The sequence below is a fragment of the Musa acuminata genome, chromosome BXJ1-2 (genome assembly GCF_036884655.1).
Source record: "Musa acuminata AAA Group cultivar baxijiao chromosome BXJ1-2, Cavendish_Baxijiao_AAA, whole genome shotgun sequence".
NCBI lineage: Eukaryota > Viridiplantae > Streptophyta > Magnoliopsida > Zingiberales > Musaceae > Musa > Musa acuminata.
The window spans coordinates 19,467,645-19,482,249 of NC_088328.1; the positions used below are offsets into that span (position 1 = coordinate 19,467,645).

A 14,605-nucleotide genomic window follows, 5' to 3' on the forward strand; every position below is an offset into this window, starting at 1 on the left:
ATATACCCAAACAAAGCCTGCTGTCGACCAATTCACCATTCAGCATAAGTTCAGATGGTCAAAATTCCACTGGAAAAATAACATGTCTGCCAAAGTAAACAACATTGCCCATTTTGACCAGATTTCAACTTTAACCAACAAAACTTCTCACACCAAATCCTTAACAATAGGGCCACATCAATCTGTGTTCAATCAGCAAGAAACTCAATCCATGTATTCTTTAAGTACAGCAAGGCATCATTGACCAAAAAATCTTGCTTTGCATCTGCATCAGATCTCTTTGCCCTTTCAATATTTCTGTTTTCCTACTCCAAATGTTGTCAGAATAACATCCGCATTCTCGATTGATTGATGAGCGTGCAATTGCTGGTGATCATCATCTGATAAACTCCATGTTCTGTTGGCAAACTTGATAACAGTGATAGTGTTTTTTGAATTGTACCTAATCATGTTGCTTTGCTTTCACCTAAAATCCCAGCAAAGAAGATGAAACGTGAGAAGGGAAATATCATGATGTAAATTATGTAAAATAAAACATTGTCGAATACGTTGAACATGTACCCCAAACAGCATGTGAGAAATTGTTTAAGCTTCTTTCCTGGTTATCCTGTTGTCCAATGATACACAATGAAAAGTCTGTTTTGAGAACTATTAATGCACAAGTATCATCAAGAGGGAAGTGTATCAAACCTGAAGCAGTAAATGCCCAGTGCATTTGTGATCTCATGGATGACGGATGTTGCAAAATGCAGATAAAGCAACACTGTTCAAAAAAGAAATGCATGAGGCTGAATAATCAGAAGAATTAAATAGCACCAATTTATGACATCCGAAAATATTAACTGAACATGAGACAAAAAGTCATATATGTAACCAGTAACAGTAGAGACCCCAGTTATTACATGCTCATCACTTGATGGAAGACAAACATATTCAATAGCACAGCAAAAAAGAAGTTTTTCATTTTTCTTCATAAACCAAGAAACAAAGCAGGAAGCAAGGAGAAGATGAACAGCTGCTCAAGTCTATAAAAGTCATTAACAAGTAAGAAAAACACAAACCAAATTACCTGTGAATAGACAATACAGAATGAGAATTAGACGCTCATCAATAAGAGGAACTCTGCAGCAAAAGACAAGACAGAATGATAATCTCAGGCCAGAAGGAAACTATTTGGCTGTTTCTAACATCAAGCAAATGAATGTTCAAAATTTAAATTTTCTCAAGGATAAACATACCCATCATTAAGTCTGGCAGTGAGAGCATTCGCAATGGCAAGGGGAAGAAACAATAGAGACTGTTGAAAGAGACATACCATGTCAATATTTCCATGATATTTTCCAAGCAAATGCAAATAAGTTCTAAAAAAAATCTACTTGCAGATAGTTATGTACAGTTCCAGGAATTGTTATCAGAATTACAACGATCATAGAAGAAATGAGGTGCATGATATATGAAACAGGAAAATGAAGACCAAAATGATAGCTAACATGCAACAACATCGATTCACATGTAAGATAAATACCATGCACATTCCAGTTTTTAAACCCTTGGGTTCATCGCAGAGGTGCGCAAGAATCATCCTTCCCTGTCAAAGAATTTATTAGAACTTCATGCTTTAAATACAAACAGGAGCAAAGCTTTGCGATACCAGAAATTGCAGAGGAAAAAAATTGCAAAATTCATGGAAGTCTGTATAAGACACAAGTCAAGAACCATTTAAAACATGAACAAGAATTTCTACAGCACAAATTATACTAACATAGAAAAAAGAAATGGTGGAGATGCATTTGTATCCAAATTGTATTGTCCTAACACTTTGCATTGAGCAGTAGATATGATGGTTCAAGGGAAAATAACAATACTATCTTGACCAGTTGCGCCACTAGAGAAATCACTTTATTATAAAATGGAAAACATTGTGTCATGAAATGGTTCCATGTTGTTGTTTCCTGTTGCAAATTCTATATTCATATAGAAATTTCACCTAAGAAAAAAAAAAGACTTCAACATTTGTGTAAATTCTTTCCATCATGTTGCTAAAGCTAACCATTCTGTTTCTTCCCCTCTTCATCTCATATTTGTTTCCTTTGTTTTTCTTTTGCCATAGTGCCAGAAAGTGCACCACTGCTTGACAAGGTATCGTGCCAGCAACCAGTCAACATGAGGTACCCTTGTGAAACTATAGTCCTCCAATGACACATTAGAAACACACATTTCTATCTTTTACCATGATGAGGTTCTCCCTAATGACTGATTGACCATGGCAACTAAATGTCAAAAAAATCACCAATTATCTTGAATCTTCTGCATTGAGTGGGACAGGCATACAAGAAACTGAATATACACATTTGCACCTGTAGAATTGAAGCACACTGGTCATCTCATTTGCATGCAATACACAGACTAACTATCATCCTCATTTCTCCAATAAAATACAATAACCAAAAAAAGAAACTAACAATACAAGTTCCAACAAGGAAAAAGATGTTTTCACTCAATTGCCACTTCCCCCAAGAAGAAAAAGAGACAAACCCTGGTAATCACTATTCTGAAGATAAGTTGAGAATAGATAAATGAAGCAAAAAGTAACTAGAAGCATGCCGCTTTGATAGTTGTTCTGCTTTTCAATAAATGAACCAAGTAAATGACTCACCATATCCATGTTGTTAAGAATAGACTACACAGAATAGATGCACACATGATATTTTTTTGACATATTCGTATGGACAAAGAAAGAATACAATCAGAAAGTAAGATCCAAAGCTCACATGAATCAACATAAAAAGGTTGCAATCAGCTTGGAGAAGAACCTAATCCTACTGTGAGACTTTTTTCTCTAGGAAATTTCAGAAGCAACAAAGATTATATATCTAATTTTATTTTAAGAAAAAGAGCGGCCAACAAAAGCTGGACTGAGATAATCAAGCATCCATGTGAACTCATCAGAAAGGGGTCACAAAGAAAATGACTGATTAAACAAAACTCTAATATAGAACTTATAAATATCATAAAAGATAATTAACGAACTGCTCATAATCTATTGATATTTGTACAGAAACAAAAATACAAGACACTTCTAGAGTATGCAAAAGGTTAGCGAGCTTACAACAAGAAACCCAAATGCAAATCCAGTTCCAATTATAAGCAAATGAGGGTGACTGTGCATAATGTCTGAAGGAGATAGATATGACCTGCAACGATAGAATGATACTTTACAAAAATGTTCTTTTCAAGTCAACTACTACATCATGAAAACAAAGTGTGCAAGCAATTATTTTTATACACAAACCAGATAAGAACTCCAGCCAAAAGCACGCCAAAAGGAAATAGCTGCAAAAATAAGAATGTTCGTTTTGAGAAATCTTGCAACATATATGTAGATTTGACATTATATGACTTACCATTGCTAATGCCAATATCATGCTTCCTCTTCTCGCTTTGACAACCTTGTGGACATTGCTGATGCTGCAAATGAGGCATATTATTAACGTTACAGCCGTTAAACAGCACAAGAGGCCACAAAAGCAGAATCTTTGGAGTAAGGATACATCATATTAGCACAAGGTACAAAAGCAGCTTATTTGAAATTCACAAGAATACACCATATTAGCAAAATATTTTGAGGGATACTGGAAGAGAAAAGGCCTCCACCAAGTATGGAATAAGGAGCATGAAAAAAGATAAAAGAATTGAGAAACAGTTCTTTCGGTAGATTTATCTATTGAAAATACAAGCAGATAACCAAAAGATTTCAAAACCACCAACTATATAGGACCAGCTACATGTTAATCATTTTTGGCATTTGAGCTATGCTGAAGACAATATTACTAGTGAAATTAAGAGTCATCATATATATACTTTTATTGTTTTATGAAGCTTTGTCCTCACACCACCAATGAAAATTGATTTACCTTGTTTTACAGGTCAGTGTATCTCTCTTCCTTCACCTCTCCTATACCTCCGGTCCAAATTGGCTCATCTTATCTTACAGATGCATTTAAATTAAATTTCACCTTTAGACATGTTCATAGAATCTAAAACAGATTTTCCTCAATCCATCTAAACTACCTTAATGTTCATGAATGCAAACATTTCTTGTTTCATTTCTTTTTGGTAAATTACACCCCAGCCGCAAGCCAGTAATTTACCATTTCTTTTTGGTAAATTACAATGCAGATATCTTTTATTGTTTCACGAATTTACATCTCACTTATGGTGCTATTCAACTGTGACATAGGGTCTCAGATAACTGCTGCAGCTCAGGACACAATTCAGCACTCTAGGATTGGACTATTTCACCAGAATTCTCAAGACACCAGGTTAGTGGCCCATATAGGCCCGAAAGCTCATCTCCAACACAGGATCTGTTATTATCTGATGGACTGTAGGTTTTGTCAACAATAAAAACAAAAGGACAAAAAAGAAGAGGAAAAAAAAAGAGTTTTCTTATCATATTTAGATTCTTATTTAGATTAAAAAAATAGAAGGTTAAGCAATTGTTCCTGTCTGCATTATTTTCTGTAAAACGAATAAGCTGATTCAATTAAGAGACCTCAAGAAACCACACTAACAGCTAAAATCAGCCTTAATACAGACCCTAAATTAAGTCTGCTTTTGTACATGCAACTAAACTCAGCTACAAGCAGAAAACTCAGACTGAAAAACTGAGAAAGGAATGATAAAAAGAAAACTTACTTGGAAGCAATAGTTGGAATCACACCAAAAGCAATCATCATAAATAGCACAACACTATATACTGGGATCTCTGGTAAAATCAATAAATAACGAAAAAATATTAATTCACACTGGGCAATTCTGCATGCCATGATATATACATAAAGCACCAAAAATTGACTGAATTGATTGAAAAAAAGAATGAAGTGGATATTAAAGACAAAGATGCTTAGAATAAAGAGATAGATTGAGTTTCCTATCTCAACCTTGTTACCCTTTTCTCATCGAACTGCTCGCAAACATCAGTAGATGTTAAAGATAGCACATGCTCTACCCGCCTTTCAATAGTAAGGTGGTGTTGACAAATCTAAAGCATCCTGCTCTTATTGATGGCTGTTCATTCTATAGGTGTCTAATGCTGCAAACACAAAGGATACCGAATAGTTGGGAATATTTCCCAATGGTAGCTTATTTTTGTTTCAGCCATAGTCTTCAATTGATAGAAGGTTGAAATATTTGGTGGTTGAATCTTCAAATGACTAAATTGTAAGCGTAGATATCCTACTACAAAGACTCAAAAAGGAGCAAGTAGGCCTCAGCATTAATTAACAAAAAAATGGAAAACATGGAACAGAACTGGAGACAGGAAGAAACAAAGGTCTCGTTCTCTCAGATTGTATATCAGTTTGTCTCTACTTTCCGACACTGACATTTTTTTCATTAGATACTATCGTTATTCTTGTTACCAATTCCTATTTAACAGTCATTTTAAGTATAACTGACTAGACCTATTATACATTTGTCTTATCCTCAATCTATGTGATCATGGGATAATCGCTGAATTCAAATGATTTATCACAAATATTAGATGAGAGATGATTAACTCTGGTTTATTTCACATTAGTTTAGCACAGCTACCACAAACATTAAAACAACAGTAAAGCCTTAGCCTCAGCTATGACAATCAAATTTTATTGATAGATTGCTGAAACTATAGGTCCTTTCATGAAAAGCCATTTATTTATTCCTCCATCCAATTCTCAATCTTTGCCTTAATGCATCATTATTCAGTGTACCTAACCTTAGTTCCAGTCTATACAAACTCAGTAATGAAAAGAACTGGAGTAAAACTTCAAAGTAACTCAACAGGGTCCATTACATGTACAATAGTCAATGAAGCATTACGGTAACTAGAAATAGAAAGATGTATCCAAATGGCAGTAGAACCATGTATACAAATTGCAGTAGAACCATAAACTCAATTGTTCAACAGTGGAAATGTCAGTTTATAAACTGCAGGATTCAAGGCATGGCATTTTGTTATCAAAATGCCAAAAACAACAGCTTTTAAGAAGTCTTAGTGTCAGACTACATTACCAGGAATTAATGGCACCCAACCTAAAAATGGGATTGACTTCCTGAAATCCTGTGCCCACCATTCAGCTCCTGGATAAAGAACACAAAAAACACATCAGTATAGAGTCTTTAGAGAAAGAAAGATGTACACCATATTAAAAATATTTGATAATAAACTGAAAAAAGGAAAAAAGAAAATTCATTTCTTTCAATTCTATGTAAAAGGAACTCAAAGTTCACATACCCAAAAAGAATGTCAGCCAGTGACAAACATAGATTAGCATGAGGCCTTCTGTAGGTCCATTAATTATTGGAAGAATAAGTGTATTGGTAAAGAAGCTGGAAAAGTTACAAGAAGTGTTAACAAATGCAAATAGAACTACCAAAGTTAAACCTATTAAACTATTGTTCCAGTAAAGAATAGAAGAAAATATCAACAGTTATGGGGAACAACATTCCAAAAAGTAGTTAGAAATAAAGAATTAAAATTGTTAGTTTAAATATGGTCAGCGAAGACCAACAGTAACTTATCACAACAGATAAATCGGTCCCCTATATACCTGATCTATAAGTTACAAATATTCAAAGCTGGTATTCTCTCTATGGTGAATGATACTGGCTGCTGTTAGAAACAGGTTGAAGAGGGAAAATGGTTAGAAAATATAGTGATTTTCCTCTTCCTTTTCTTATTGTGCTTCCTTTTTTTTCCATTAATTGTTTAAAAATTGCCACCAGCCTTCTCTTACTATTCATCTGCTTTTTTTCAGCTGTCACATCGAGCTTGAGACAAGGAAGGTCAAATAATTAGGGATACAAGATTACTTATCTCAGGCTTTAAATTATTGAGCAGGGATCAGCCAATCCTTGAACCAGTCCAATGCATTATAGAGCCAGGAACCACAGTTTTCAACTGAAACTAGTTGATATATTAATAAAGTTCAGACCAAAATCTCCATAGTTTATATCAATCAACTAATATTAAGCGATACTCTTAAAAACCTGGCAGTCCATAACCAGACTGGTGTGCATCATTCAATATGACTGCTATATCATGGTAAAGCCTTCCGTAAATAGAAGCATAGAGAATCAAACGATGAGCTGCCCCAGAAAGTACTAGAAAAAGGAGGGAGGGAAAAACATTGGCAACAACATCTAGATCCGCTTTCTAAGGCATGCTCCCACCATAGGAATAATTGACCGTGGAAAAACATGACAAGAATCCAGATGGTGATCAAGTTAGAAGTCTTTTTTCTCAAATGTACTATATAAAAGCTTACTTATTATATAAAGCAAAAGGAAATAGTTAAAGTCCAATGACGAATATGAGAACCTTTGAAGAACTTACTGTTCCCACGTTGCAAGGTAAAATGGAATTGCTGCAATTACCCAAAACCAAAAAGTGTTCCTACCACACAGTGCAGTGCTCCCAAAGGCCATGGCTTCGAACTGATTAAAAGTAGGAAACCAATATCATAAGTAACAACAAAGTATCAGGAAAACAAGGCAATAAAAGAGGACAAGATGAGTGGACATACAGCACATGCAAGCGCATCGCATCCTGTGATCACAGAGTCTCGGGTATCAGGAGATGAGTATAACTTATAAACAAGGACAAAGGTATATTCTTAAGAAGAAAAAAATTACCATGATCGAAAAGTTCACCCAAAGGACTGGATGAATTCGTACGCCTAGCTTGTTTACCATCAACAGCATCAAAAGTCTGGAGAACACATCATTGAATCAGGAGGCATTAGTTAAATCAAGTAAGTTATTGTTTTAAGAAAGAGATTTGCCTATAGATGTAAAATTTTCACCTAACTTGTTTATACTATATGACGTCAAGTTTCCACTATAACCAATGCATGAACAGACAGAAACCAAAAAAGACCATTGGCACTAGTTGAAAAATGACTATTGCAGACAACAATAGACAGTGGGTTTCACAATTCACTGAAGCATGTTAATTGCAGATATTTTGATAATAAAATTCCTATATACGTGAAGTGGCATTTTAGTTCTCACTGCAGGCCCCTTTCATGAGTTACTGATGGCCAACAAATTGGCATCAACTGAGAAAGGGTTGGAAACCTGCACCTGATAAGCTTAATTTTTCTTTGACCACCAATTATTTTTTAGAAGTGCTTAATTTATTAATTGACTGTACAATCAAGTGGCAAGTGGCAACCCATTCCAACATTGAAAAGATCATAAACATATATTAGTCATTATGCAATGAGCAATATGGCAATATCTGGAGCTTCACGATTGTCAAGTTATACAAATCTCAAAAAACCAAAAGTGCAATCAAAGGTGACAACCTTCCCAAGATAAAGGGTACTGGCACATACAAATTCAACATCCAATACAAAATGAAGATACAACACAGAAAAAGAAACATTCGTAAAAAAAGAAAAAGAAATCCTCCAATTATCAAAGTGAGAAAACTCCACGAAAGATCTGAATTTTCAACCTTGTCAAGGCCCAGTATAGAAAATTCTCAACCAGTTTTTTGGAACCAACTTGTATCCAATTTTTTGGGCCAAACCATCAAGCAAATTGGTGACCCAAGCCAGCCAAATGTAACGTATGTGACCATGGGATAGTTTCTGGATGAATACAATGGAGATGTCACAGATATCCATCTTTTTTCTCAATTATAATTCTACTTTCAATCATCCCCATTTTTTTCAGTCTTTTTTTTTCGCTTGGTTGCTCTGGCACACCTAATGCAATGTGTCTCATATGAAAGATGTCTCATATAAAAGGAAAAAAAAGAAATTCATATTCATATATGTTGAATTCAAGGATGAGTATGTTAAACATTTCGGCACACTAACATTTTAATCCAATTCTACTCATCGAATCACTAGTAAAATTTGAAGACCAAATACTTCAAAACAGCTTATTAACTGACATTTCTTATTTTCTACTAAGCAATAGCAGAATTCGAGAAATACATACACATTTTAGAAAAAGGTTGAGAAATTCTTGAACAAACCTGGTATAAAAAGAGAAGCAATCCATGAGCAAGGTGGACCCATCTTGGTGGAGCTGTATCAAGATGGGGCGAATATACCTGTGAAGAACAGACACAAACATGTAAAGCATGCAAAATTTGTAAGGAAAAGATATTGATCTACAAACAATCATAAACAATGCGTAAGCTGAATAAGGCAAAAGATCTATGTTAACATCCAGAGCATGTGTTACAAGCAAAACATATAGCATAATTCAATATTGTAGCATGTTTCTGTGGACAACAGAATCGGATGCTAGTAAGCAATAAATGGCTATATACACTGCAGCTACCAGATAATGCACAAAGCCAAATGTCATCAGTGATAAAGATGAACAGATTTAAGAAGAAACCAATTAGAATCCCCAAATGAAAAACTACTCTCTCTACTCAGCAAGGTAAACCAATCGACAAACTAGTAATATAAGAAATGAGATGCAAAATCAGCATTCGGAAGTTCCATATGGAAAAATCTTAATAACAATATAAATCCAAACTTTTGCTGTCAGCTTGAAGCTAGAACCTAGAATGTTCTAACTGTTTCACCCTTATCTTAAAGTTGCCGAAGTACGTAACGAGATAATGAATAGTCCAATTAACAACCTCATTTTTCAGAAAACTTGTTATGCTAAATCGATCACAACTTTTATTACACAACATACCGAAGTTCAACAGTCTTGTTGAATGGCAAAGAAAGAAACACTTATCGTCTTAGCATCTGACAAGAGTACTATAATACGTTAAGTTTTCTTCTGTGTTCACATGACACATGAACATGACTGAATTTTGATCTGAGTGTTGTGGACACCATTGATCCAATTAACTAAATTTGCAAAATTTCAAGAAGCAAGTGTGAACTTTCAGAAGCAAAACAAACTAAAATGAAATGAACTGAGCCAAAATGCTAAGATTTTCCAGGTCTAATCAATGTGTCATTTCTCTAGTTTCTTTCCAACTCATGAAACATCTGAACTTGTCAAAACGACCATCATCTTAATCTTTTGCAAATAACACGTAGTAAACAGTCTATCTGTGAACGTGAACTCGTTGGTGTGTTTTGAACCTCAGTCCTGTGTTGAGAAAGTAGTAAAGCGACTTAAATTCCAATTAGGTATTCAGTATCTATAAGAAAAAGAAAAACCTTTAAACTTTGTACTGTTGTAACCGGTTCATACCCTGATTTCTTCATTGCAACATCACATATCAGGGTTTAGATTACTAGATTCCACTGAGGGCAATATCTCATAGCAAAGTCGAACAAGAATAAGAACAGCTGGTGGAAGCTAAAAGATTCAAGGAACATAAAGCACAGAAAAATCCGAGGCAAGTTCCAATACAACTACTTACATAGCCAAGATATGCGGATACCATCAGAAACATAAATCCTGTAAGAGTGATCTGCAGAACAAGCAACAGCATTGCAGCCCTTAGACAATGATGAGACGATCACAAAGAAGGTGACAAAAGAAGCAGAGTACTGTCTTCTTACCATGTTTGGTCTGGAAATGCATATCAACATGCAAAGGTAAAAATAAAAGAAAATGTGTCAGTGGTATCCTAGAAAAGATGCATAACAATTGCAACGATGCAATAACATGTGTCACTTGTGAGTTAGCAAGAAATGTACAATAATCTAGTAAGATGCATGCCATCCTTTAAACTAAGAGAAACAACCTCTACTGGACGATATTCTGCTATATGTTTGAACAATATGAATATTATTGCAAAGCATGCACAGGTTTTGACTCTTTTCCAGTAATATCCATTCCACATGCTACTGCTGTTTAGTTAGTTGCTTATATTTTAACCCAATGTTCTAGTAAGATGGAGTTGCTATTCAAACAGTAATAGAACAAAATATCGAATAATATCCAACGAACCAAGGCATCTAGAGACGAGGTTTCATCAGAATATCACAACAAAGTGCATCTATCTTGCTGGATTTTGTATTTAAGATATAAAAACTTACCAAGCAAATAAAGCTTAGCAAGACAGGCCCAAGGTTACTAAAGGTGTAAAGCAGACTTAAAATGGTACCTTGATGGCGATGGCATCACATCACAAAAGAGGGAAACTTCTGTTCGATCCAATAACAACTCCTAACACATCCGATGGACAACACAATTCCAAAAGATACAACGAAAACATGCATAGTTCTTGATATACTAACCGAGGAACACTCACAGACCAGTTAAGGTATATGCATATAAATAAAATGAGCAGCAGCCCGAGAGAACTAATTAGAGTTGGCGAAGAGAACATACGGCATCCAAAGAGGGAAAAGCGTGACGCTGCGGCTCCAGAACGGCTGCAAGATGTACTTAGCGACTAGCGAGTGGTCCACGCCGCTGTACTTGTACTTGTGCAACGTCGCCACCCCATGGTGGCCGATGTATCCCATCTGCCATTTAGCACAGAAAGATTCAACCTATATACCAGATCGCATCAATAATAAAACAATCCAGAAACTCGAAACAAGATGACATTTTGAAAAGGTGATTAACCAAGCTGCCAGCTCTTGCGCGATCCCTACAAAAACAGGCACCGCAGGAAGCAAGAACAACGGTCGAACCCAATACAGAATGCGAAGATCGAAAGACAACAGAGAAATAGCCGATGAGATCGAGGACGGGTCAGATCAAAAGAGAAAGCATGGGTTTGAACATCGAATGGCACCTTGGACGCGGATCGGGCGACCGGGGAACCGCAGAGATAGGCGAGGCTTGGATCTTCTTTCCTTTCGTTGCTTACGCCCTAAGAAGGGGGTGGCCGAAAGATCGGGAAAGAAGCGAAACAAGAGCGAGAAGTGGCGGAAACAATAAAGCATTATGATAACATTATAATGCCGCAGGGCGTACGAAAATTGATGAATAAAAAATAGACCGTCCACTGTACCAACCTCGTAGCGTGCGGAGGGTAGGATTTCCTGCGTCGAAGGATTCAGGGTACAGGGAAAGTCTCCACAGGCTTCCGCCCTCGGCTTCTCATTGGCCACTCGTTCACCCTCTTAAATTCCCTGGTGGGTGGTGAGTCCGAGACAGGCGAGCCGGACTCTACTTAAATCCCAACTCGAATTCTGACAACCCAAAAAGGGGTGAGGAAGGTGGCGTTTGATGCGAATAAATGGAATTGATTCGCGGGAGTCCATTCGAGTCCACATCATGGACATTGTGGAAAGGCTTTTATTATCCTCACGCAGGTCGGTGAAGGCGATTGAGATGCCTGACAATGACATGCATGCGTCGCCTCATTAATTATGTTCCTTCTGTTCAATCTTCTGCAATTTATCGAAAAAATCTTCCATAATTAGTTTTTTTATATATATCGGATGACATTCTCAATTGAGAAATTAATGTAGATTTTTTTATTAATCTCAATTCTCTCTTCGTATTTAAATTATTAATTTTAATTTTTTTGAATTGATCGTTCTTTCTCCTCAATTGATAAAGTGACATATGGATGAGTAAAATAATAATAATAATAATAATTATTATTATTATTATTATTATTATTGATGAGGGTAATAATTACGATAAGACTCACGTGATATCAGTTGTACCAGATGACGCATCACGCCTCTGTTGACTTGATGAGGCACCTGGTCAACGTGGACCGAAACGCCTACCAAGGCGCTTTAACGTCTTGTTCAGGTTCGATCCCTCACGCCACGCCAACGACAACGTCAAACGCTACCAGAAGTACGGTCCTGCTCCCTATAGGCCAGCACATCAGGCAACGGTAATTCTTACTATAAAAACCCTCGCGCTCTAAGGGGAGAGATGAGGAGAGGAACATACAGAACTTAGCTAAAGAAACCCTCTACGACTATCCACTAACTTGATCGTCGGAGGGGTCGGGTCGAGCTCCCCGACCTGACCTTTGTGCAGGTGCGAAGGCGGAGGTCGTCCACTAAAAGCGCAGGCGGGGGGTCCTCTCCCGGTGGAAACGACGAGCCCGTCCCGATCGGACCAACGCAATCGACTGCCTCAGCAATCTCGGAAAACATCCTAGGGAGATCCCCTATCATCCGGACCCGAACCAAGCCGCGACAGCCCCGAGGCCACGGCTTGAAGTTGTTTACACCAACAATAATAATAAAAGGTAAAAAGTGATCCATGAGGGAGAAGATTGAGTTTAACTAATTCGATTTGATTCCTTATGACATACTCCTTCAAATTCGATGGCTAAAATTAGTAATAAAGGACGAGCATCTTTGTTTTCATGGTGGAGGCCTTTCTAAGGTAAATTGTGTTAGGATCAAGAGCACTAAGAGGGGGGGTGAATTAGTGCAGTGAAAAACTTTCGACGATTAAAACTGCGTTCGTACGATAAGAGCGATTTCAGAAGAAAAGCTGATTCGTAAATCAATTTAACTTGTGATCAAGCAAGATGCAGTTAAAATTAATCTATAAAGGCAGTTTGCAGTTATGATGGAAATCAGAATGTAAGCGCAAACTGAAATATGATGTTCGTACGATAAAACTGATTTACGTCTAAACACCGATTCGGAAAATATTGAACTTTGAAATACGATCGTAAAAGCGCAGAAGGCAGTAAGCTATTGAGGAGGTTTGCAGTAAAGATAATATGCTCAAAGTAAATGCAAACCAGAGAGCACCGCGATTTTAGAGTGGTTCGGTCAATCTTGACCTACATCCACTTCTGGCTTCCTCCATCGACGAGGTCATCGACGTCCACTAGAGGCTTTCCTTCAATAGGCGAAGGCCAACCACCTTTTTACAGTTTCACTCCTTTTGACGGGCTTAGGAGACAACCCTTACAGAATTTTCTCTCCTCTCTTGAAAGATCATAACTTGGAAGAAAAGAGGGAGGAGAACTTCTAGACTTTACAACGCTTTTGAGCTCTAAAAATCACATAATAAGATCAGGATTTCGGTGTTGTTGTTGCCCTTTCATTGCTAAAAGGGTGGGGTATTTATAGGCTCCAACCCAGTTTGAATTCCGAGCTCAAAACTGTCAATTCCTGAAATTTCGGGGTCAAGCGGTTGCACCGCCTGACTGGGGCGGTTGCACCGCCTAGCAGAGCTCGAAGACTGAACCTCTGGGCAGTGCCACCTCCAATCAGGGGCGGTTGCACCTCCTGCCAGAGCTCGGAGACCGAGCTCAGGCGGTGCCACCGCTTGATTGGGGCAGTTGCATCGCCTAGCTAGAGCTCGGAGACCGAGTGGTTGCACCTCTGTCAGAGGCGGCGCAACCGCCCAGCCAGAGCTCGGAGACTGAGCCATGGGCAGTGCCACCGCCGACCCAAGCGATGCCACCTCTGGCCAAGAAATCTGGGTCCGAATGGGTTGGCCCATTCGGCCCAATTTGGGTCTGTTAAGGGCCCAATTTCCCTAAGATTAAGTTAATGGGATCACCTCCCATTTCTAACTTAATCATCGTGCTAACTACAAATTTCTTAAGACATTTACTACAGCTTGCTTTCGGTGCGTCAATCGCTTCTTCCGGCGAGCTTCCGACGAACTTTCGACGAACATCCGACGAACCTCCAACGATGCTCCGACGAATTTCTGGCAAACTCTTGGACTTGCGACG

At 37.5% G+C, this 14,605-nt stretch overlaps 1 protein-coding gene across 2 annotated transcripts; it reads right to left on the reverse strand.

Annotated features, from left to right (window-relative positions):
- LOC103970076 (choline/ethanolaminephosphotransferase 1) lies at positions 1-11,860 on the reverse strand. Of its 2 annotated transcripts, XM_009383718.3 has the most exons (20): positions 11,726-11,860; positions 11,314-11,450; positions 10,539-10,548; positions 10,397-10,447; positions 9,032-9,109; positions 7,678-7,753; positions 7,569-7,591; positions 7,379-7,479; positions 6,278-6,372; positions 6,055-6,123; positions 4,699-4,768; positions 3,405-3,468; positions 3,293-3,333; positions 3,110-3,194; positions 1,526-1,588; positions 1,239-1,297; positions 1,070-1,122; positions 691-763; positions 562-607; positions 1-466 (listed from the first exon to the last, which is right to left on the reverse strand). In XM_009383718.3, exons 2-19 carry the CDS (start codon positions 11,448-11,450, stop codon positions 586-588), a joined length of 1,170 nt encoding a protein of 389 aa, XP_009381993.2. In that variant the 5' UTR covers positions 11,726-11,860; the 3' UTR covers positions 1-466; positions 562-585. The 2 variants fall into 2 exon arrangements, with proteins under 2 accessions (XP_009381993.2, XP_064945525.1); XM_065089453.1 differs by lacking the exons at positions 10,539-10,548; positions 11,726-11,860 and having other exon boundaries at positions 11,314-11,443.
- Between the last annotated feature and the right edge of the window lie 2,745 nt (positions 11,861-14,605).